The 26,234-nt window shown below is 42.3% G+C and overlaps 1 protein-coding gene across 2 annotated transcripts in view; it reads left to right on the top strand.

Annotated features, from left to right (window-relative positions):
* Positions 1 to 25,073, top strand: part of SCML4 (Scm polycomb group protein like 4) — a 62,163-nt gene extending 37,090 nt beyond the window's left edge. For both annotated transcript variants that reach the window (XM_066610401.1, XM_066610409.1), the window contains 3 exons: positions 524 to 790; positions 18,688 to 18,833; positions 24,948 to 25,073. In XM_066610401.1, coding sequence (XP_066466498.1) covers positions 524 to 790; positions 18,688 to 18,833; positions 24,948 to 25,073 — 539 coding nt within the window. The remainder of the gene's footprint in view (positions 1 to 523; positions 791 to 18,687; positions 18,834 to 24,947) is intronic.
* Positions 25,074 to 26,234: the final 1,161 nt, after the last annotated feature.

Genomic DNA, 26,234 nt, shown 5'->3' with positions numbered 1-26,234 from the left:
TGCATGTCCCATTATTTTTCTTTTTCTCTTCATCTTCATGTTGTGAGTACAAGCAAATAGGGGGTTTCATGGCCACATAATGTGATTCCTCCTCTGTGATTCACATTTTGTCATTAGGTAAATGAGACCTGTGCTCCACAGGGCCCCTGAAAGTTCTCACCATGCCTCTTTTAAAGTCTCATAATACCCCTACCTATACAGAAAATCATTGTGAGGCAAACCAAACACTGCAGTCATAGTCCATCAAATTCTCCAGTAAATTAACTAACATGTATTATTAATTCATTTCATGACTAGAGAGCTTCTGTCCCAGAAATTAATTCATATCCATTTCCTATTATAAATCCTCATTGATAAAACTCAAGCTGTACATTTATTTTAAGTCTGTTTGTATTATAGTTTGCTCCTGGGTTTAAGTTGGCTGTCTGATATTTCAGACTAACTGAAAGCAGAAAAGATAATTCTACTTTGACAGAAGATCAATGAATTTATTTTATTAACCCTTAATCATCTCTTTGCACAGAAACAGTTATACCTGAAGATTACCTGGTTGACCTAGTGCCCACAAAGCACTACAGCGTAGATCCCTCCGATTCTGCCTTTAATTGTATGGGCTCTGTATACTCTATGAGGCAGAGTTCTGGAGACGGACGTCATGTTGGAGGTTCCTCTTCCTCTTGTAGTCACCGTCCTGGCCAGATGTCCTCCGGAGGACCCTCAACTACTGGTTTAAGGCATCAGACATCAAGCCCAACTCAAAATGGAACCTATCTGGAAGGAAACAGAAGTGGTAACATCATTTATTCCGTTTCATCTGATGATGCTAAGATGGTGTTGAATTCCATATTCATACAATTAGAGCAGTGGTGTCAAAAATAAGGCCCGGGGGCCAGATGCGGCCAGTGGAAGCTTTTTATACGGCCCTCAGGCTTTCAGCTGCTGAGTAGTGCTGAGGTGTTACTGCTGAAAGGGCAGCCCACATGAAAATGGAGCTCTCCCATATCTTGAAATATGATCAAAATTTGCATATATTCTTTTGTTATTTGCAGCTAATGAGTTCCTAAGTGAGAAAAAAGTGTTTATTTTTGGTTATGACCTGTTTAATGACATCATTTCTTGCCTAATGACATCACTTCCGGCCCTCAGCAGGCATCATGAATGCAATGTGGCCCTCCATATGAAATGAGTTTGACATCCCTGAATTAGAGTGTTATGCTTTGTATATAACAGAAGTTTGGTTCTTGGTGAGAACTTAAGCACTGTTCCTAGAGTCATCATATGTACAGTGAACAAGCATAGATGGGAGCAGGGTTGCAACAGAAAGCCCGGCCACCTGAACTACATGCATTCATTACCATCTGTACATTCCAGATTCGTAAACAGAATCTATGGACTTGCATACAATTTGTATGTGTTGGGACTGACAGTATAGTGCATGTTTGTAGGTTGGGAGATAGGATTTGTGACTGCAATCCCACTGTCTCCTATGCATGTTTAGTGTACTGTATATGTGATTATCATGTGAAAAGTATTTTGGATTTATATATTTTATCTATGTTTATTTGGAAGATTTATACTCCACCTTTCCATCCTTCTGGGAGCTCAAGACAGCTTATAAAATAAAGGATTAAAAAAATAGCAATCTATTAAAAACTATTGATTCAATAAAAGCAGCCAATAAAACCAATGACATCATAATGAAACGTCATGCAGATAAAAATGTCTTCAGACCCTTGTAGAGGACAGCAAGGAGTAGGCAATCTTAAGTTGGAGGTAGAGAGAATTGCTATTCTACTCTTTTTGTAAGCTCTTGTAGGACTCAGTCCTTATTTTAGGAAGAGAACTTTTCAGATATGAGCTCATTATGACTCAAGCATTAGTATGCAGATCAAAATATCACAAATGGTATTTTACTTTTTTTTTTTTTTTGCAAATAGAGAGAAAGAATCCAAAATAATGAATATAGTATTTCTACAGTCCTGACAGAATCTAAGATCTGTGCATTAGTCCAGTCATGACTATTTTATTTCTTGTTTAGAAGTGAAAATGACATAACCTTTCTTCTGTTTCTTCAGTACTTTCCCATTAGGATATTTCAGTAATTTCTGGGTTCATTAAATGTGCTGGATATTGCCCTTGGATACATTTATTCTGATCCTTATGAGTGGTCTTTGTTCACAAAAATGCTCCATTACCTGGCCTATAGCAATTAATCTTTAAGAGCATCTTGCTTCGTTTCTAATTATTCAAGTGCTACTTATATATTTTTCATTTTGAAGACAGATTTACTTAAGTAGCTCAGTGCTTTAGCCATTTCTAAGTCATTAGTACCTTTCTGTTTTTAATTTATTAACTGGCCTATAGTATTCCTAATATTTCTAATGTGATTCACTTGAATTTTTTTTTATAATTTATACCATGCAACCCTTTTACCTGGCATTAGCTTACTGTGTCCTTTCCCTACAATATATCATCCTGGTAGTAAATCTTGACTGATTGTTTCTGCTGATTTCATAATTTCCATGACAATTTTTTATTATTTTGTACTGATTCTCAATCAATCTCTTTGTCTGAATCTGAGCGAGTGAAAGTAGTAGATGGGCAGCCCAATCCTGAGCTGCCCGGGGTGTGTGGCTGTGATGGCACCGAAAATGGCTGCAACCACATCCTGTGCACTTTGGACAGTCACCAACAGCTCCTCAGAAGAAGGGAACTTTTGTCCCCTTCCCCCGGGTAAACGGAGTAGCCACGCAACGGGGCTACTTGATTCACCGCCAACCAAAAGGTCGACAGTGAATCTAGAGCCTCTGTGTAGGGCAGCGAGCCCAATATGGAGGCACTGGATCCGGTGGAAGGTTGCTCCCTCCCACTGGCACGCCTCCTCCCTGCCCTCTCCCTGCCTCCCTGCAATGCCTCCTCCCCAGCCTCCGCCCACCCTCTGCTCACCTCCTCCTCCCTGGAACGCGTCCTCCCTGCCTCCCCCTATGTCCCCACTTACCTCTCCACTGCTCGGTGGTCTGTGCAACTGCCAAGTGGTGGAGGTCGGGTACCCGCCTGGCAGTAGCCTGGCGCCAGCCAGCACACGGCTACTACCAGTGCTTGCCCAAAGCTATGGCCCGCAAATGTTCTTTACAGCATGTTTGCAGCATTGCGTGCTGGCAGTGAGCCGGCGCACCGAGCCCAGGATTGGGCTCCTAAGCAGAGAATTTTTTTCTTTGGTTGCAGTCTCTTGTATTTAGTTTTTTTATGTTTTATGTAAGCTAATCTTAAGCTCACTGTCTGAATGGAGAGGCAGGATAAAAATATCTTCAATAAATAACTAAGTCAAATCTCAGTTCAGATTTGAATCTGATCACTGACTGACCTTCCACACTATTGGTCAATTCTCCGGCAGAAAAGTGCAAGTAAATAGTAACCTAGCCTGGAGAATTAAGAAGATGACTACTGTCACAAAAATTTAAAAGCACTGTAAGCATTTAAAATGTTTTATGAATAGCAGTACTATTTATTATTTGCATTCTTTTCACTGAGAAGTGGAGTCAGCTTTGCCATTCCACCAGGTAGGTGGTTGTCCATCATTCTCAGCCTGTAAGAAGCGCTGTGATCCTGGCACATAACCGATTATCCATATATTTTTATCTTAGCCTGCTGTTTTGATTTGGGAGAAGACACTTTTGTCATATAACTGCCTAGTGAACTATCCCAGCATTTCTGGGATCCACTTCCCTAAAGCTAAACCTTGTTTGACAATATTTGAAGGGCAATGCATCATGGGAGTGTGGGACCTAGGCATTCTGATATCCCCAACATTTCACAAATGAAAATAGAGACATGCTTATAACACCTCTGTTTTCATAATAAGGGTAACTGCCCCCATCATTTTATATACTCCTGAAGCCTTTACCCCTCCTGCTATATTGTACTGTATACTGTGCAATAAAGATACACTAGAACATTGATTTATAAAACATTATCAACAGTTCAAAGTAGAGAAAGAAGACATTGCCATCTCTCCTTCAGTTATTTAATTTTTAGAAACCCTGGAGAGGTTGCTGAACCCTAGAGAGTGACAACTCTAGCATCTTACCCTAATAACATTTTTAAAAGGCATTCCCAAAAAACAAAAATAGGGACCAAATAAATGACATGGACATTAAATATTTTAATAAAATAAAAAATGAAATGCAGATAGGAATAAAAACAGCATGGGTACTAGAAAATACTATATATAGCACTGGCCCTAGAAAAGAGGGACAGTTGGACTGTATGGAATCTAGCACTGGGTGGACAACCTTAGGCCAGCTTTCTAATAACCAAATTTACCAGTTTAGACCAAATTTAATTGGCCTTGCCCCCAATAAAAAGCTAAGGACTGCTACTTTACTTACAGCCCAACCCTATCCCCCGCCAGCAGTGCCAGTGCAGCTGCACCCTACATGTAAGTTTGGATGCAGGATGCAGCTGCATCCAATCTGTGGGGACAACCTGTAGGAAAACCGGAGGTAACCATGAAACATTTTATACTTAACTTCACATAAGCCTTGGGGGCACCTATGGGTCTCCTTGGACGTGCATCACCAAATGAGAGAAAAGTATTGGGGAGATTTGAAATGGAGGGGATAGGATCCAGCATACATCACTGTTGCCTCCTCCCCACCCGCAGTTCCTCCCCCTCCCCACCCAGTTACACCCCCAGTTCTCCCACTCCCTCACACGGCCTCCCCCTCCCTACCCACAGCCTACCTCCACTGCTGACTTACTGAGTCTGTCAGGTGCGGTAGGGTCTAGTGGTGAAGTTGCAGTGTTGTCACATCTTGCAGCAGCACTCACTGAATGGCAGCCAGCAGAGCGCCATGCATGGAGTGCTGACCACAGAAGACACTTCCGCTATCGTAAACCCCTGCACATAACAATCCAGTCCTGGATAAGATTGGGCTGTTACTTAACTCTACAACATTCTTCTGAACGGGGCTTTCTGCTTTTCATTTTCTTCCTACCCTGATAGTTACATTTTTAAGGAAGCCAACCCTAACTACAGGAGCCAACAGTCACAGGAGCCAACCCTAACTACCCCTCTATTTTCTCATCCCAGGCAGACAGTAAATGTTTTAAGGCTCTATCTAGACTCACTGAGGTTTCTCTAAGATTAGGCAAGGACCTCCATCACTACCACCAACTGAATTTCCCTTATTCAGAGCAGATTCAGCTTTTCAATGCAGTGTTTCTTAAACTGTGGTCAGCACCCACTAGGTGAGTCATGAGCCAAATCCAGGTGTCTCCCCATTCATTTTAATATTTTATTTTTAATATATCAGACTTGATGCTGCTGTGGTATGTGACTGCATTTGGGAAAATGTTACAGATCTGTACTTTTAACAGGCTACTAAGTAATATGCTCTTAACCATGATAGTAGCCTAGGATTGTTAAAATTTTCCTGCTTGATGACGTCACTTCTGGTCATGACATTGCTTCTGGTGGGTCCCAACAGATTCTCATTCTAAAAAGTGGGTTCCGGTGCTAAAAGTTTGTGAACTACTGAGCTACGGCAAGAAGTATTGGGCAAGAAATAATGGGGGGGGGGGTGGAACTCTGCTGCTGTCTTGGTTGTAAATTCTTTGCTGAACCAGTTGCTCTGAGCTGGGAATCAGAAGAAAGAAGGCTTCCTTGAGTATCATTGAAAAAGCTGGAAAAGCCTCATTCCACTGAAATAATCCAATGCAGATAGATGTTATCTGCAACTAGACGCACATTGGACATCCAAGTCGATTCATACTAGGCTGCTTTTAGCTGTGAATGCACATATCCATCCTTTCCCCAATAGTAAAAAACATGTGACTACACAGCGGAAAGGATGCCTTGGCAACAGAGACACATCCCCTATAACCCTCCAACTTCCACTTCTTTGTGAACAGTTTTGCACAATGAGGTGCAATAATTACAGAAAAAGGGGTCATGCTTAGCATAGGATGAAAAGATTTGCAAAATTGGTTCTCTTTCGGCTCCCAAAATTGGCTCAGAATTGACTCGAAGTCGGAACAAATTGTCACATGTTCCATTTGTATCTATTTAACCAGTTGCAAATGCCACTTTTGCCTATAGGCTGTCATAAATCATGGCACAACTCAATGCATTGTTTAAAAAAGAATTTTGACATTTATGAAATGTTCAACTTCAGTAAAATTTCAAACAGTTCTAGCTGATTCCCTCTAGCTGTGAGGGAGAGGCAGATGCTATCAGAACTTCTTGTTGTTTTGGAATATTTTTGCAAAAGCATTTGACTCTTCTACCAAAGAAAAGTTGTTGTTCTGGGCTAGTAATGTCATTCTAATTTCATTCCTCCATATATCTGGAAGCACTATTTTCAAACACTCTTCCCATGTGCTGGAATTCTTATGGTCATTTTTGTTGTGTGGTGTTTGATGACCCAGGGTCAGTTCTATGATCCAGCTACATGCTGCCTTGAATGGCTGTGAGATCAAGATTTGGGATTGAGAGTAAATGAAGAAGAGTGGTAGGCATCTGCTGAAATCTCTTCAGAACTATGAAGCTGTCATTAAACTAAGCAGCAAAGTATAAGGAGATTGGAGCACTCTTCATTGAGTTCTACGCTGTTAAATGATGTGTGTCCTAGAAAATCTAAAATATTTTAAATACCTCACTATTTGATATAAAAAATATACGTAGGCAACCAGAAGCCTGAGATGAATGAAATTTCCCAAAACCAGTTTTATTCTCTGAAATAAATTATTAAACAGCCTGGCTTATCTACCCTACAGCAGCCAATTATATGGAAAAGAGTATCCTGGATTAGATGGACCTTTGGTCTGATCCAATAGGGATCTTCTTAAATCACTCCTTTTTTTCTCTCTTTCACACCCATTAGTCAAATGTCACATGACTTACTGGGTGGGGGGAAGGCAGGCCTGGGGGTGGGGCTGGGACCCGGCAGTTATGCCGGATCCCAACCCCTGTCCCCGGGGTGAGCAGAGCGACTTCAAGCCGCTCCGCTCTCCTCGGACTTGCACCACCTCCGGAGGTGGCGCAGGTTCGAGGAGACTCATAGGGGTGCGCAGCCCTTCCCCACGGGTAAGGGAAAGAGCTTCCCCTTGCCCCTGGCTGAGCCACTGCTTGCTGCAATCCCGTGTTGGATGCAGCACAAGCCTCCTGGCTTGCCTGCTCCAGTGCGTGTTAGGATTGCGCCCTTAGATGTACAAAACTTGAGATTCTTTTCTCCTTCCACTCCTTTGCAACATAAAGATGAGGTGCATTATGGCTATATTCAGGGCAGCCCACTGATGACATGGACTGAAGACCTTACAGTGAGCAGCAAGTTCAGGGGCAGCAGAAATACAAAGGATACCCCACATCTTCCCACTGCCTTCTCCAGCCTGCACCAGTCGAGATGCTCCAGTCTGTGCCCTGATCCCCTTCCTGTTAACTCAAAGAGCACAGTAGCAGCAGTGTACTTTTCCAGGAAGGGGGAACAAAAAATTCTGGCATTGCTGCCTCTGCCTTTCCATCTCCCTAACCCTGGCAGAAAGCATCTAAGTGGGCCATCAGGAGATGAAAATCCAATCCAAATCTGTCTGTGACTGATCAGGAGAGAGATCTTGGGGGGGGGGGGAGGGTGGACAAGTTGATGAAAGTGTCGACCCAGTGTGCGGCGGCAGAAAAGGCCAATTCTATTCTTGGGATCATTAGAAAAGGTATTGAGAACAAAACGGCTAATATTATAATGCCGTTGTACAAATCGATGGTAAGGCCACACTTGGAGTATTGTGTCCAGTTCTGGTCGCTGCATCTCAAAAAAGACATAGTGGAAATGGAAAAGGTGCAACAGAGAGCGACTAAGATGATTACTGGGCTGGGGCACCTTCCTTATGAGGAAAGGTTATGGCGTTTGGGCCTCTTCAGCCTAGAAAAGAGGCGCCTGAGGGGGGACATGATTGAGACATACAAAATTATGCATGGGAAGGATAAAGCACAAAGAGAGATGCTCTTTACACTCTCACATAACACCAGAACCAGGGGACATACGCTAAAATTGAGTGTTGGGAGAGTTAGGACAGACAAAAGAAAATATTTCTTTACTCAGCATGTGGTTGGTCTGTGGAACTCCTTGCCACAGGATGTGGTGATGGCATCTGGCCTGGACACCTTTAAAAGGGGATTGGACAAGTTTCTGGAGGAAAAATCCATTATGGGTTACAAGCCATGATGTGTATGTGCAACCTCCTGATTTTAAAAATGGGCTATGTCAGAATGCCAGATGCAAGGGAGGGCAGCAGGATGAGGTCTCTTGTTATCTGGTGTGCTCCCTGGGGCATTTGGTGGGCCGCTGTGAGATACAGGAAGCTGGACTAGATGGGCCTATGGCCTGATCAAGTGGGGCTGTTCTTATGTAACCCCCCCTTCCCTTAGCCGCAGGTTCAGCTGCCTTGGGCACAGTCTCCTTGCTCCCCAAGGCCTGTTTGAAATGACCTAGCGGGGCATGCAGGACCTGGGTGGAATGAGGAGGCTGCACCCAGGGCAGCTGATGCTGAAGCAGTTTGGCTTCACTCCCTTTTCCCCACCACCCGGGACAGAAAGTGGACAGGTATGTGTTAATGTGCCTGCAAGACTTTTTAATGTTTATGTTTAAATAAAAGGCAGGGAAAAAAGGTGCATTTTGTGGCTGGCTCAGGTGGCACATGAGCACCAGCTGGGCCTGGCTATACCAGTGTGCAAAATGCACATTTATTCCTTAACATGACAGTCTTCTCAGATATATCATAATAGCACATCTACCTCATTCTGCTTGCATATTCCCAAACTCATTAAGGAAACTTCTTTGTGGAGTCATTCCTTACAGAAAAGAAAAAGGCACTAACTGTGAAACAGTCTCTCCGTAGCCTCAGTTTGTTCAGCAAGTCTTGAGCTGATATCAGCTGAGTCAGTTTATTCAGTTGGCTAATCATGTTAAATGGTAGCCTGATACTTACTGCTTTATCAAAGTCTAATAACAGTATTAGATGCTGCCAGACCATTCACATGCAGCACTAAAGAATGTACAAGTCAGCTTCCTTTCCCACTGAAATGCTTCCTGAGTTTTTAGCATCCCATGGTTCATTTACATTTTCTCTTGCCACCTGCCAAAATGGGGAAATTGGATTTTACCTAAATTATGATCTTTAAGGATAATTATTGGTCCAGGGCACTCCTCTCTCTTTGTGATCTGAACATTCTTTATCATCTTGATTAATTTCTGATCTCACAATGCCCTAGGATATCTCTGACATGTTAAGAGATGAGATCATTATTAATGTATTTAATCCCTGGTGTGAATCATTTCAGATGCATAAATGAAGGATTAATACACAGGTAGGACTCTGCTAGCAAAAAATACCCACAAGTCTAAATGCAATATACATTATGCAAAGAGAACAGAGGACTTAACCAATTCATTGGAATGTCTCTGGCTCCCAAATAGCCAGTTCAAGATGTTGTGGATTCTAATTTATAGCCCTTTTTGCACAATAATTTATCTGATAAGTTCCTCTCTCTATATGATCCCCATCTCTATGTGTTCAGATTAGCTTGGAGAGTCCTACTTAGTGTCCCATTTTTGCATGTGGTATAATCTAGTAGGAAATACATTGTGGACATTGTTTGTAGTAGGACATTGTTTGTGTTGTCTCAAACACTTGGGAATATTCTTCCTAATTATCTCATTCCTGCAGAAATATGGAATGATTGTCAGCCCAATCTTGCCTAAATCCCAGTACATTGATACAGCAGTGACAGCTACTGCTGTATCCCAAGGGGGATTTTCGGCTGCTGGAGGTCTTCTTGGGGTAAAGAGACATTTGTCCTCTTGTCCCGGGTAAGCCCCAGGCAGCTGCTATGAGTCTACTCAGACATACACCAGTTCAATCGCATGTTGACCTGGGAAGATGGATCAGGTCCAGGAAGAGGGTTGCGATCTGTTTGCACTACTGCTGCCGATCCCACCTTCTCCCTTGGGCCTGATCCGCACTTCACCCTGTCTCCTTTACTGCTCCATTTCTGTGTTTAGTAAGCCTGTGTTCCTGCTGTTTTGAATATTTAGACATGTGTGTTATAAATAAATGCTGATCTGCAACAAAAAAAAAAAACCCACTGCGTAGCTCATACGCTACACGTTCAGTTCTGATTTGAATCTGAAATGCAAAGGTTCTCCAGATGTCTTAACAAATACTTTCCTATGCTCCTAGATTGTGTTACTTTTTCCTCATTGGTCACATATTCCCCTTTGTGACAGTTCTGGAAGTTGAATATCTCAGGACCAAATAATGGACCAAATAATGGCAAATGTGAAGGATGTTCCCTTCCTCACAGATTATTTTATAAATACTTCTATATGTATATTGATGCAAGAAAAGATTTTCTGCTTTTAAGCTCAATGGGAGCTTGACAACCTTTTGAATAGTATTCCTAAGGTTCATATGGTGTTGCTGGATTTGCATTTTTATTATTTTGTTATAGCCTCATACCAAAGATTCCAGCTGGCTCTTTTACCATTGAACTGGGCATTTGTTTTGCTAGGGTCCTTGAGAATTGCCTGATTCCATGTGAACACCAATAATGACCACCTAATTTGAAGACCTTCAGCTACTCCTTTACTCCCACTGCAGTGATTTTTCAGGCTGTAATTATAATATGATATTTTACAAACTCCAAATACAAAAAAATCCATCTGCTCAGCTTGCAAATCTATAGCACTGAAACATACTGCAATCTGTTCTTCATAAATACAAAAAAATACACCTCATTTAAGTTTAAAATCAGAAAATAGTAAACTAGTAAAAATAGTATCGGTGCTCAATAACATGATTATTGAGCAGATGTCTAACACACTAGTCCTGCTCTTTACATTTATGTATGTGTCTATGCTCACAACCTATGTATATGTCATGAATTACTGGAAAGAGAGCAATGAGAATGATACAGCACCTGCCACACAACTTTCAATATCTGTTTTTTTTAATAATTCTTATTTATTTCTGTTTTGTATTTCTAACTTACTGAGTTTGTATGTTTCAATCTTTGATCTTTTAAAATAAAAATATAATTTAAAAAGAGAGAGAATGATACAGCACAATTCTATGCATGTCTACTCTACTACCCCCTGGGGGCTGGGGATAAGAATAGTCCCTCAGTTTGGCTGTACTTGTAATAAGAGGCGACTAAACAGCCACTGGGTAGATGGGACTCGTCAGCCTGGGAAGGCAGCTCATCTGAGAGAAGGAAAACTCTGATCCCTAGCCTCCACTGCCTTGTGGCTACATCCAGTTAAGGAAAAGGCTTCAGGAGTCAACCTCGAGGCAAAATCCAGAGCCGGAGTCCCTGAGGCAGTTCATGGCTGAACACAGTCACGCTCTGGCAACTCCTGCGACGCCGCTGGAACCAACCGTATTGGCTTCTGCCTTTCCTTTGGACCATTTCAGCGACGTGGAGAGGGGGGATTTGCTGCATGGGTAACAGTCTATGCTCCATATCTACTTTACCCAGGCTTCGCGCACTAGAGAGGACATTCTGTTCCAGAACCACCATTCAGAGCGCGATACCATAGTCTTCCGAGACTGAAGGATGCCAAGTACTCAGAAGTAAATCCCATAGTGTTCACTGAAAATTACTCCCAGGAAAACTGTTCATAGGATTGCACTTTAAATATTTCTAAGCCTTTCCCAACATAGGAGGAAAGACGCCAGTTAGTGAAGCTAAACAGCTTAAATGTTAAGAGATAAGGAGCCATAATTCAGTGGCATGCATTTTATGTAAGGGTCCCATCTCTGTCACCTCCAATAAAAATGATCTAAGAAATAATCTCTGCCTGAGATTTCGAAATGCCGATGCAAACCAAAATAGACAGTTTAAGCCAAGTATATCAATAGTCTGAATAAATCAATATTAGGAAGCTCAATATAACCTCCAGCCTCCATAATAATGGACCACCAAGTGCTTGAGCAAACAGAAGGTGCTCTTACATTATTACCACCAAGGACAAACATAAAATCACCAATTTAAAATTTTTAGATATTGGTACTCAACCATTGCGTCTTTTTTTCCAACCCCCCCCCCCCCTCCAGTGCAATAATAAATGTCTGGAACAAACTGTGTTTCTATCCAGAAGCTCTTAGGAAAATTTATTGGGTGACGAGGAGGTTTAAGGCTCCAGTTCACACCATGTAACACTTCAATATTAAATTGGAACTGTTAAAACCAAACCAGTTTAGAAAACCCAGACATCCCAACAATGGACTTTATTCTAAGTTTCATGAAATGTGGTCATTTAACTTTAAATATTTTTTTAAAAAAAATTGTGGTTCATATCATGCATGATGAAGTCCTAACTATTTGGATGCTGTTATGGGGCTCCTTTTATCAGTATCCACAGTGTGAGCCTCCACAGTCTTGACTTCTGCATGAAACAAATTCTGCATTTCATTTGTTTGTGCCTCTGGCATCCTTGATGGCTCTGTTCTGCTCTGATTTACTAAACCCCCCCCCCACTCCCCCGCTCGGCTGTAGGACATCTCCAAATGAGGGTTTTTGGGTGGTCACAGATTGATATTTCAATGCATCTGATTGATTCCAGGCATCAGCCACAATGGGGCTTGTGGGAGTCTGGCCCTTTATGAATATTCCAGGCCCCCTTTCCAAAAGTTTTCATTTAGAAAATAGTAACTCTCTTGTCCTTTTACCTGTGAAGATATAATGAAATGCATGTAGGTGGAATTCTACTCAAGTGTTCACTAAGAAGCAATAAAATCATTAAATAATACATTCTTAAAGTCTTTCACAGGGACCTGGAACTATTTCCATGTGATACGACTTCTGAGTGGGCTGTCTTACATGTGCTGCTCTTGGCTGAAGTCAGGCTGGAGGCAACAAGGCTTTCTCAGTGGTGACATCATAAATATGGACTCCCTCCCATATTGAGATTGACTTGAGATCTATGCCCTCTTTGTTGGCCTTCTGGCAGGGGCTGATAATTTTTTTTGTTTGTTTAGCCTTCTCACCTTAGTTTTGTTGGTTTCTGTTCTGCAGTGCTTGGTTACTATTCTGTTTTGCCTATTATATGTTGATATGGGCTGATTTTTTATTTTATTTTTTTAAGGGTTTGAATTATTCATAATGTTGCTGTCTGTACTGCTTTTTATTTATTATTGGTGGTTGTATTTTTTATATTTTATTTTTATTTTGATAAGAACATAAGAACAGCTCCACTGGATCAGGCCATAGACCCATCTAGTCCAACTTTCTGTATCTTACAGTGGCCCACCAAATGCCCCAGGGAGCACACAAGACAACAAGAGGCCTGCATCCCTGTGCCCTCCCTTACATCTGGCATTCTGAGGTAACCCACTTCTAAAATCAGGAGGTTAATGGCTTGTAACCCATGATGGACTTTTCCTCCAGAAATTTGTCCAAACCCCTTTTAAAGGCATCTAGGCCAGATACCATCACCACATCCTGTGGCAAGGAGTTCCACAGACTAACTACATGCTGAATAAAGAAATATTTTCTTTTGTCTGTCCTAACTCTCCCAAAACTCAATTTTAGCAGATGTCCTCTGGTACTGGTTTTATGTTAGAGAGAAAAGAGCATCTCTCCATCCACTTTATCCATTCCCTGCATAATTTTGTAAGTCTCATTCAGGTCTCCCCTCAGGTATCTCTTTTTTAGACTGAAGATCCCCAAATGCTGTAGCCTTTTCTCATAAGGGAGGTGCCCCAGCACAGTAATCATTTTAGTTGCTCTCATTTGCAACTTTCCCATTTCCACAATATCCTTTTTGAGATGTGGTTACCAGAACTGGATGCAATACTCCAGGTGTGGCCTTGCCATCGACTTGAACAACTGCATAATATTAGCCTTTTTATTCTCAATACCTTTTCTAATGATCCCAAGCATAGAAATGGCTTTCTTCACTGCTGCTGTATATTGGGTCAACACTTTCATTTAGCTGCCCACCAGCACCCCAAGATCCCTCTCCTAATCTGTCACAGACAGCTCAGAACCCATCAGCCTATACAGGTATAACCTATTTATCCATGAATTTTTCACCCATGGTTTTATCTCAATGCGATAAGAAGGGCCCTTTAAATTAAAAGGAAAATGTTGTTTAATTAAATTAAAGGAAATAGCCTCGTTAATGCGTGAGAGGGCAGCAGGCAGACAATCCATCAATCATTCTCTCTCCAGGAACTTAAAACAGCTTCACTCCAAGGCAAGCGCCCCTCCCTTCCTCCTGAGCTCATGAAAGAAAGGTAAATCACTTTGCATTCTTTCTCAGCACTGTGCTCTAGTTGAAGACAGGGGTGCTGGCTCTGAGTGAAACCTTTCTAAGCTTTTGGAGAGAAATTTATTGATGGATTGTCTGCCTAATGACTCTGTCTTACATCACAAAGATAGGCAAAGCTGTTTTTGAATTGCCTAGCAGAGGGACATTGTTTTTTAAATGGATTCAATTTAATGCGATTTTTGCCATTCACATGAGTTCTGGGAATGGAACCCTCTAAGACTCAACCTGCTTGTGAAGATTTGATTTTTTTGCCCCAATGTGCATTACTTTACACTTACATTGAAACACATCTGCCATTTTGCTGCCCATTCTGCTAGTTTGGAAAGATCCTTCTGGAGCTCTTCACAATCTCTTCTGATCTTCACCACTCAAAAATGTTTGGTGTCATCCGCAAACTTAGCCACCTCGCTGCTTAGCCCTATCTCCAGGTCATTTATGAACAGGTTGAAAAGCACCAGTCCCAGGACAGATCCTTGGGGCACACCAATTTTCACCTCTCTCCACTGTGAGAATTGCCCATTGACTCCCACCCTGTTTCCTGGTTCTCACCCTGTTCCTAATCCATGCGATGACCTACCCTCTAATTCCCTGGCTGTGGAGTTTCCTCAGCAGCCTTTGCTGAGCGACCATGTCAAATGCCTTCTGAAAATCCAGATATATAATATCCACAGTTTCTGCCACATCCACATGGCTTTTGACCTTTTCAAAAATGCTAAAAGGTTTGTGAGCCAAGACTTACCGTTACAGAAGCCATGCTGATTCTTCCTCAGCAAGGCTTGTTCATCTGTGTGGCTTGTTCTATGTGTTTATGATCTTTTGTTGTAATTTTCTAAATTGTTGTAAGCCACCTTGGATGCCCTGATGACTGGGTAAAAGGCTGGAAATAAATAAGTAATTATTTGTGTTCTGCAACATTTCCATTCCCGCTTTAGGCTCCCTTAGCACTCAATCAATCAATCCAGTTTATTGCTTAAAACTATAAGTCGTCACAATACATTGAAAAAAAAACAATAGGAAAGTATATATCAACAACCAGTAGTAACATGCTTCCTAGATCTCTTCCTTAAAGTTTCTGGAGTTTTGCATGGATCTTCTTTGCAGCTATAGCAAACTTTGCTACTTGGTAAGTAGTGGTAACATCTGTACCTACAAGCAAATTACATAAGGGAACAGGCAAAGATCTATCATCCAACAATCTAAGGCTCCCTTAGCACAAAAATTTCAGCAACCTGATCTAATACATTCAAGTCACATGCTGGCCTACAGAGCCTCTGGAATCCACACAGCGAACTATGGAACTGCAGAGTTTGCATCTATGCACAAAAAGAAGCTAAAAATGCTGTGCAATGGTGTCAGTTCTCCAACTCCTGTAATTGCATCTTGCATATCCAGTTGTATGTTAAGGCACCAAACTGGGGAGCTCTTGAGCAGATTACCTTCACTGTTTGCAGCAATGCCTTAAAAATGGCATGCTATGGGGTTCTCAGTGCAAACAGGCTCGTATGTACACATGCATGCACACACAGAGCCCTGAGATATAAATAAAAACCAAACAGGTATAATTTCTTCTAACGTAATAGGACACTTTGTGAGAAGAAAGAAGCAAAAAGGGAGGGGGAGTTGAGGGAGGGCTCAAAGATAAGATAATTCTACAGAGACTAAGAATAAAAACATAAATGCACTTTCATCCCAATGTGCTTTATTACCTTGATTTAATGCTGAATGGAGCTGATGTGACCTTAAATCATCTCTGACTTGATGCCATTAAAAAGTCATGTCTGTGGCATTCATCTTTATGCAGTTTTAGTAGCTCTCTAGTGAGGCATCCTTTGAGGATATTTTTTTGGAAAAAATCAATGATTAGGAAGACACCAACAGCTTAACCGCTTCAAGCAGAAGAAAATATTCGGGCTATCCCAAACGTAGCATCTTTTCCTACAGGGAGCTAATGTCAGTGCAGAAAAATGCCCACCCATGTGAACCCCAATCATATGTGAGAAATTGCGCTGGTGTTTCTCTTGCTATGATGCCATGTATCTGGAAAATGCAGCCTCTTCCTTTTCCCAGGAATACGAACAGGTTGAGCCTAACTAACCCTCCCACCTCCGCCGATCCAGCCGCACCAAGGTAGCAGCCCTGGAGGCTCCTTAAGTTAAGGAAACTTTTGTTCCCTTACACCGGGCAATCCTCCAGTGCCCCAATGGCTCTCCTCATATCTTTGCCTGCCATTTTGCTGGTACATAACCGAGGAGAGTAAGAGAGAGGGAACAGGGGAAGGAATGGGGAAGGCACCTGGTGACTGTGCTGCCAGGATTAATCCTCCCTTCCCCATTCTGCCTACCACCCTCCCAGAAATTGCCCCGTTCCTCCTCCTCCTCCCTGCCCTGCCCTGCCTCCCCCTCACCTCCCACTCCCACAACAGCTTACCAGCCTCAGCACAGGTTGCCATCTGAGGTAGTGTGCCAGGGCAAAGGCGGGGCCTTTGCTGTTTATGGCAGCATCTCTGAAATGGCCATTGGCACTGTGCTGTTGAACATGCCTTTACGACACAGCAGAGCCCAGTTATTGTGCCCATAATCAAGAAAAACAGACATTAAAGCTGTGAATATCCACACTTTCCTGGAAGTGAACCCCAATGAACACAGTGAAATTTATTTCTGAATAAACATGCCTAGGATTGTGCAGTTTTTCTATGTGAATATACATACAATTATGTGTTGGTTTATCCTGGACTTGTAAGAAAGAATTTCATGTGTAGAGCAGGTCTGAAACTACCCATCTGCTGAGAGAAGCAATTAACCAAAGCTAGCTAACTTTTTTTTTTTTAACAGTTTCATGCTTTTACTTCCAGATGGGAAGATGGTGTTCTCTTGAGCCACTATTGCAGTTGCCTATAGGTTTGATAGCAGGAGTTATTCCATTAAGGGTATGGCAGATGGAATATTTTCCTTCCCACAGCAGGAGACTGGGGGCTTTATATTTTTATAGCACTGTTCAGCAGTTTGAGGGTTATGCCTTCAGTTAAGCCATCAAATTCTAAATGGCTGACCTCCTCCCCACTTTCCTACCTCTTATATCAGTGGTTCTCAAACCTTTAGCACCAAGACCCACTTTTTAGAATGAGAATCTGTCAGGACCCACCAGAAGTGATGTCATCAAGCAGGAAATTTTTTAACAATCCTAGGCTGCAATCCTACGCACACTTACCCAAGAATAAGTCCCATTTACTATCATTGTTAAAAGCATATACATAGTAGCCTGTTAAAACTACAGATTTGTGAACATTTCCCCAAATGCAGTCACATACCATGGTAGCAACAAGTCTAATATATTAAAAAAAATATTGAAATGAATGGGAACCCACCTGAAATTGGCCCATGACCCACCTAATGGATCCTGACCCACAGTTTGAGAAACACTGTCTTTTCTGATCCTCCACCCAAGTCTTCTCTGTTATCCAAGGCTCAGCTATGTCACTGTGGTCATATGCATGATTATTTGGAAATAAGACCCATTGAACTCAATGGAACTAACTTCCAAGTACACTGTTATTTGTAGAGGTGTTTGAATATGGTGTTATTTACATTACTCAGAAGTAAGCCCATTGTATACAGTAAGACTTGGACTGTAATCCTATCTTACTCATTGGAAACAAACACCTCTAGTTATTTGTAAACTTCTATCCACTTTTCTACCTTAGTTCCCAAATCAGCTTATAATATTGAAAAATACAATAAATATATTACACTTGAATGAAATAAAACAAGAAAACAACTTTCACTTCTTCACAGGGTAGTTGGTGTTGTGGCCAAAGGGCAAGCAATCCACTCAGAATGAGCATCTGATGTCTCCCTCTCTGCTTCTTCTCCCTCATATAATTGCAGGGTGGCCTGATCACTGCATGCAGTAAATAAGCACACTGGAAAAAAATGTGTAGGGATACCCCAGAGTTCCTCTGGGCTCTGCTTCTTAACTGCAGGTACTGTAGTTACTCTCTGTGGTGAACAGAGGGATCTCACAAAGGGAAGATATAGGCTTCTTTCGTTCTTTCGTTCATTCATTCATTCATTCACATAAATTAATGGTTCAGGAGTAGGAGGACAACACCTCTTTAAAGTAAATTCCAGTCCGTACTCTTTTCTTCACTAGTTTTTCTCTCACATGAATGATTCACGTATTATTATTAAGGATGTAAAGTACATTTGTCAGACCCATGAACTGTGCAAATATGGACCAGGTTAAGAGGATGAAATGCAATACATTGGTTTTACCAGTAATGACTGGCACACTGCTGCTGCAACAAGTTAATCTTCATTTGTGATGTGCTGAGATTTTGGTTTCTTTGTTTTTATGCCAACAGCCTCAAGTCCTTCACCAGAGAGACAGGATGCACGTCGGCCCACAAGCAAGAATCCTGTGACCTGGACTGTTGATGACGTGGTTTGGTTTGTGAGAGATGCTGACCCTCATGCTCTAGGGCCACACGTGGATCTCTTCAGAAAACATGTATGTTGGAAATTGTTTGTGACAGAATAAGATTATTCAAGTTTAATTTTCAGTTTACAGAACCAGGGCTGCACAACTTGAAAGGCAGCAGATGAAGCTTACTGGCAAAGTATAAATGTCCTGGTTTTGCTGTCTGCCTGGGATGTGAAAACAGAGGGGTAGTTAGGGTTGGCTCCTGTGACTGAAGTGATTGGTGGCAGTTCTCCCCCCCCCCACATGATGTAATGTCATTATGCAAAGGGGTTTGCATCACCCAGCGCATCACCCCCCTGATAGACCTCCTCCCATGCAGTGGGTGTGACAATGCCCTGTGTGGTGAGTGGGGTGATGCATCCTCATCCTGCCCCACTGGTTTTTTGGCTGTAACTTTTGATAGAATAGAGATATTTCAACATGATTTGTTTCATTGCAATTGGCATGAAATTACACATCCAATGAAAAAAACATGATGCTATTATTCAAAAATACCAATTTTTTAAAATTTTTGGCCAGTAGTGTATCTCCTGTTGTGTATCACCCAATGTGGCCTGCACCCCCCTAGCAACACTACTGATGCAAATGAGGTCCCATTAAAATAAACAAGATTGCTTCAGACATTTCCTAGAGACTGATCCTGATTCTGTAAGACATCTGGCCGGTCCTGGAGGGTTGGCAAGGTTGGGGGGGGGGGAGCAGTAAATCACCTGGTAGGCCACAACACATGGCTGGTTGGCTGCCTTTGCCTCACTAGGTCACAGATTGTGCAGGCCTGTAATAACCAATAAATTTTGAAGTACCACTACATTAGTCTTCTTGCTACCACAAATCAATGTTAGTGTACGTTCTATGTTGCCCCAAACATTCCAGAGTCCATTTTAACCTAGCTAAAGAGCATTCCCCTTCTACTTATCCAAGTATTTCGGGCAACATCTTATCTGATCTCATCTGATCTCAGAAGCTAAGCAGGGTCAGGCCTGGTTAGTACTTGGATGGGAGACCACTTGGGAATACCAGGGGCTGTAGGCTTATATCATAGTCTTTCGAGACTAAAGGTTGCCAACCATGATCTTAAGACTCTGACAATACAGGATGTGTTACTGTATCATAAATGTGTTCAAACAGAAAATAAGGTCCAGGAGCCATCCTTCTCTCCTGGCTGACTGCCCAATCCTATCCAATTTTCCAGTGCCGGTGGTGCTGTACCAATGGGGCATGCACTGCATCCTGTGGTGGAGGGGCAGACATAGAGACCTCCTCAAAGTGAAGAAACATTTTTTTCTCTTACCTTGGGGCTACAAGATGGCAGCACTGATGCTGGAAAGTTGGATAGGATTGGACCCTGAGTTAGCTAGTGGGACAGAGAAAAACCTGAACCTCCTGATCTCAAAGGGAATGACAAGGTCTCCAGGGGGATAATTTTTACAATGTGGAGAAAGAACGAATAGCACAAGGACTTACATTGGAACCCATGCTATGTAAGTTGCCCATCACTGGTATGGAATCAGGTGTGATCAGCAAACAAGTCAGGCAAGTTTGCAGATGACAGGAAATTATCAAGAGAGTGAAAATTCAACTGAGCTACAAAGAGTTTCCAAAGAATCTTTCCCAAATAGACAACAGTGAGAATCAGTGTATGTAGATATAAGATGGGACATCCCAACGTTCCACATAAACACATGGAAACTGAACTTGTGGTATCTAATCAGGATAGATATCTTGGTGTTGTGATGGATAACTCAGCAAAAATATCAACCCACAGCCCAATCCTGAGCTGCCCGGGGCACCCAGGCTCGGTGGCACCGAGAAGGGCTGCTGCCGGATCCTGCACACCCTGGGCTACCACAGGAGGCGCCTTGGGAGAAGTCCCCTTCTCCCGGGTAAGGTAAGCAGCCCCGCAATGGGGCTGCTCACTTTACCTTCTAGGTAAAGTGCCTTTACATTCTAAATGTAACACAGGATTACACAGGTAACACAGGAGCACAGGATTGGGCTCAGTGTACAGTGGCAATGAAAGGGATTGAAAATAAGACAACTCAGTATCATAAGACCTTCATATAAATCTGTGTTGTGGCTTCCGTTAGAATGCCTTGTATAATTGTGGCTGCTGCATCTCAGAAAAAAATATCATACATCTGGGAAGGTGGAGGAAAAGGCAACACAAATGCTTGAGTAGCTGGAGCACTTTCCCTACCAGGAAAGGCTATAATGTTTTGGATATTAAAGAAAAATAAAGGATAATCAAAGGAAGATATGAGAGAGTTTGAAAAAATATGCATGATGTGGCAGAAGTGGGAAGGAATGGTGTTTGGTTTTTTTTCTTCCTTTTCCTTTAGACTGGAACCCAAGATTTAAAAACAAAATTGAAATTCTTTAGCAGTTGACGTCTTCATGACATATAATTAATTTATGAAATTCCACACCACAGGATGTGGTGATAGTCACTGGTTAGGTGAATTCAAAAGGGGATTAGATAATTGAAAAATAGGTTTTTAAATAACTATTAGCCATTATAGGTACTACAAACATCCAGTTTCAGAGGCAGTTTTGTATACCACTGAATACCAGTTGGTTCATGCATTGCTTGTGGACTTCCCTAGAACACCTGGCTAGGAAACACTATACAGCTATACACCACTATAAACCATTGACATCATCACTGATTAAGGAATCTGTAGACATCCACCAACATGTGTGCTGGGATGGTTCCATACATCTCTTCAATTGCTTTGCTAAGATGTCCAAGTGTTGTAAGTTTTCTGCAGATTTATAAATTGTAGCCCATTAAAATGTGTGTACATTTTTTAAAAGACACTCAGCATTTAGTCAGTCTCATCAGGAAACAAACAAGGATTCTGAAGCTAGATTAAGCTATTTCTGCCCAACATTGGATATATTAAACAGGGATCAAATGTGTGCACCTGTGTGCCGGGCAAAAATGGGTTACGGTTAAGAGCTCAATTATGACTTTGAATTACACGTTGCTGTGCAATTTTTCAACGTTCACATTTAAACCGGATAAGCATGAAGACCCAAGAGGTGAAAGACAAGTGATTACTCCATTAACCTTAGCCATGTCTTCCTGTGAGTTAAATCATTCCTGGGAGCTGGTGCATAATTTATTTTGAAGCCCTGAATGCCACTGACATTCCCAACAAGCACCTGAAATCCTTGCTATTGCTGTCAGCTAATTTGGCCATGACATGACAGGATTACAGAACAAAAGACAAACTCAGGTGATGACCGTTATGATTTTAACTTCTCTGTGATTCTTAATGTGTGACACTAAAAAAACAGCTGCAAGCAGCTGTCATTATTTATGTCAGTAGGGATACTTCCGAGTAAGTAGAGTTTCATTTCTCTAGGACAGTGGTACCCAATGCTTTTTCACTTGCATACCCCTTGGCTGCCTATTTCCATAAATTGTGCCCCTCATGTTAGCAAAATGTTTGTAACTAATAATAATAATATAAAGCCTCATTTCCTATATACAAAAACCCGTGTTTCATGCATTCATTGCAGTATTTTCTCTTTTTACCTGTTTCAAGAACTGAAGACTTTGTCTTTTCACTCTTTTGCACCATTTTGCACCAGACATGTCCTAAGAAATTCTTGGTGGTTGAACACTTTCTGCATTATGTTTCAGCTTTTTCACTGCACTAGTTTTAAATCATTGATTCATACATGAATTGATGGCCAAAAACTAGCTACTGGTGGGGCTTTGGCAGCCATCTAGCTACCTTCCTTCCTGCTTTGCTGGCCCTGCAAGGCATTCTGCTGCACTACCTGCCTTTTCCCACCATTATTCAATTGTTTTTCAAGTACCCATAAAGTTCTTGTTGAGTACCCTGGGGATACACATACCCCAGGTTGGGAAACAGTGCTCTAGGATGGCCAGAAACAAAGCCCACCTGCACCTTCCAATATTCTCAGATGGGCTTTCTCCCACTCTTCATTTCTGAGGGAATGGCACAGACCCATTTCAGGTGAGGAAGGAGCTGAAACAGCCCTACAAATGCCAATTGACATCAAGGAGAACTAGCAAATGGAAAGCCAGCCCACAAGTGATGCAATGGTTTCTCATTTAACTCTGATCTGTAACTGGAAAATGAATAATGAAGGGAGTGTAAAGCTTTTGAGTTGATGATAATTAAACCCATTCTTTCAGAATTATATCCTGTCTCTTCCAATGATGGATTTTACAACTGAAAGCATATATTGTTTCTTAGACCTGAACCATCTTAGTATTGATTATTCTAGCTTTCTTCCAATTAGCTTACCATTCTGGCTTTTGCCGTATTTCTTGAACAGAAAGATTTTACTGCTCTGTAAAGCCAGTGTTTCTAGCTCCTGTAAAAATACAGGCAGCAAAATGGAACAAAGCTAGTTACTTTTACACTGCAATCCTGTTGCACTACCCAGCATAGTGTTTTTACACCATGAGAAGTCACAGTGAAGCCAGCCTTCTGATTCAGTGCCTGTTTTCTTTGGTCAGTGGACCTTTTCAGAGGGTTTAACCCTAATTTTGAAATATTAAACTTGATAATCAGTATTCATGGGATTAGATCAGCTATTTTCAACCAGTGCACCTTGGCACACTGGTATGCCATGAGTGGTCTGTAGGTGTGCCGCAGGAGTTTAGGCGGTGACAGCCCAATCCTAATGGGCAGCCCAATCCTGAGCTGCCTGGGGCGCTCCAGCTCAGCGGCACTGCAAGGGCTGCCACCGAATCCAGTGCCTCCTGCGCAGGGGATGTTCGTCCCCTTCCCCCGGGTAAGGGAGGCAGCCCTGCAATGGGGCTACTCTCTTTAGTGGCGACCAAAAGTTTGCTGCTAAAATAAAGGCGCTTGTGTAAGGCACGCAGCCTTCACGAGCACCTAGGATCCTGCTGAGCAGAGCTCCACAGATCCTCCTCCCATCCACCCCCAGCACGCCCCCTCCCCGCGTCCCTTACCACGTCACACTAGCCTCCCCCACCCTGGAACGCCATCGTCCCCATCCCCTTGCCATTCTGCAGCCCAGTGGTCGCAGGCACTGCTGAGCCATGGAACGCGGGCGCCTGCCACGCTCTGGTTCAGCACCGGCCGGAGCTGAGCCAGCTCCGGTGGGAGCCCGGCGGTAAGCCCTGCAAATGTGCCTTACAGCACGTTTGCGACTGTGGTCCGCACTGCAGAGGCATGGCACAGACTACAGGATTGGGCTCTGAGTCATTTGTTAGAAGGGCTATTGGGGGGTGTGAGCTTCCCACCAGCAGCGCTGTGCCTTTTCAATTCTCAAAAACCTGATGGTGTGCCTTGACAATTTTAGTCCCTTGTCAGTGTGCCCTGAAATGAAAAAGGTTGAAAATCACTGCACTAAATCTTAATAAAGCAACATCTGCTATATACTATTGCAGTCTTCCAACAGAATGTGGAAGAAAGTATAAGTCATGACCTCCAGCAGTTACAAAGTGGAAATTACTAATAGTGATCAAATCTGTCATTGAATGAGGTCTGCAACAGTAGAGTCTAGGATTAGTCATTTTGTATCAAATTCGTATTGTTGATCACTTCATACCAGGCTCTTCTTGCTTTACAAGGCAACCCCTAACCCTCTTATCTGCTTCCTGTCATGCTGAATTTGGAGGGAGGGAGATGTGAAGCCCACACAGTCATTCTTAGAAGTGTTTCTCCCATTATGCTTTGCACTGGGGCACATTCACTTGTTAAAAAATCCATATGCACCCCTGTCAAATGAGAACTCTGCACACGTGTTATTTGGGGGCCATATATCCTTTTAAAATGCATATGAACAGCTCTCAAAAAACTGCTTTGGAATACGTACTTTGACGGCATTTCAATGTACATTTCCTAGTACTTTTATGGCCCAATCCTATCCTTCTCTCCCCACCCCTCCCCCATACAGCCATGCCAAAAAGGCACACACTGTAACCGGTGGGGTGGGGTGGGGTGGGAGGCTCCTGAAACCTGGAACTGCCTCTGTCTCCAGTTTGCCTAATTTCTCTCAACTGTCAAGGGAAGTTTGCTCAACACAAAGTCATAGCAAGCCAATTCTTCTGCAGCCAATTCACTACAGCAGCTTCTTTCCTATGCAACAAACGTCAGAAATTATACTCACGATTCTTTCTTTTTAAATTAGGAAATTGACGGCAATGCTCTGTTGCTGCTGAAAAGCGATATGATCATGAAATATTTGGGCCTGAAGTTGGGACCAGCACTGAAACTCTGTTATCACATCGATAAACTGAAGCAAGCCAAGTTTTGACATTTTTTAAAAACACCACCAAACAACTCCAATGTAATTCAAGAACATAGTTGAAAGGTAACCTGTTGCCTTATAGAAAAATATCCATTTTCAAGCTCTTTCTCCTTCTTTTTGTACTGAGGACTTTGTCTTTATAAAAGTGTACATCTTCACCTTTTTTTATCCACGGGGGGAGGGGGAGTGTTTAACTGGTTTGTGTTAATAATTTTCAAAAGAGTATATGATAATTATTTTGTATTATTCATATTATTGTTAATATTATTGTTGTTGTTGTTAAGTCCTATTTTTGTAATCAGAAGTGGAAGATCAGAAACAGGAAGATCTTTGCTACTGTGAGGGAGAGGATTGGGGGGGAAGCTTTGGTGGGCTGCTTCCCACATGTATGTTCATCACTTATCACTACAGCATCCTGAAGTGACTTGTATATGTGAATGAGGGCCCAATCCTTTCCAGTGCTGGTCCAGCCATGCCAATGGGGTGTGCACTGCATCCCTTAGTGGGGAGGCAGTCACAGAGGCCTCCTCAAGGTATGGGAACATTTGTTCCCTTACCTCGGGGCTACATTGTGGCTGCACCAGTGCTGGAAAGTTGGATTGGATTGGGCCCTGAGCTGGGACAGACGGGACTTTCATATCACCCAAACACAATGCGTTTCCGTGGAATCAACACATTCAGCTGCAAGTCATCAGGTTTTAAGTAATCCAGTGATAGACGACAATAAAAATGTGTGAGCCATTCTAATTCTGTGGTGTAATCACTGTCACAGGATGTCAGATTTCATTCAACCCAGTAACCAGACCCAGGGGCAGGAGTGGATCACCAAAAATATCATGGCAACATGAAGACAGGGATGCTGTCTACACAGGTCATAAACTGATGTGCATCTACATGGGAGATCTGCAATCAGTGAGGGTATGCTTTCAGGATACCCACTCCCTGAAAGCTAAACAGCAATAGTGCTGATCTTCATATGGTTCCCTGCTAATCAGAGTTAGTATGTTCATGTGCTCTCCAGTGCAATCATAGTCATGAAGGTTTCTAATCATGCAACCTTAGATATCCAGGAAAATGATAGCAAAGGTTTTTTGGTTTTTTTTTCTGGATTATGAGTTTGCAGCAAACCTCTGATTGACAATAAGTGTGCAGAGTCCTTTTTATGAG

The sequence above is a fragment of the Tiliqua scincoides genome, chromosome 1 (assembly GCF_035046505.1).
Source record: "Tiliqua scincoides isolate rTilSci1 chromosome 1, rTilSci1.hap2, whole genome shotgun sequence".
NCBI lineage: Eukaryota > Metazoa > Chordata > Lepidosauria > Squamata > Scincidae > Tiliqua > Tiliqua scincoides.
This window is presented reverse-complemented; position numbering and strand designations above follow the sequence as displayed.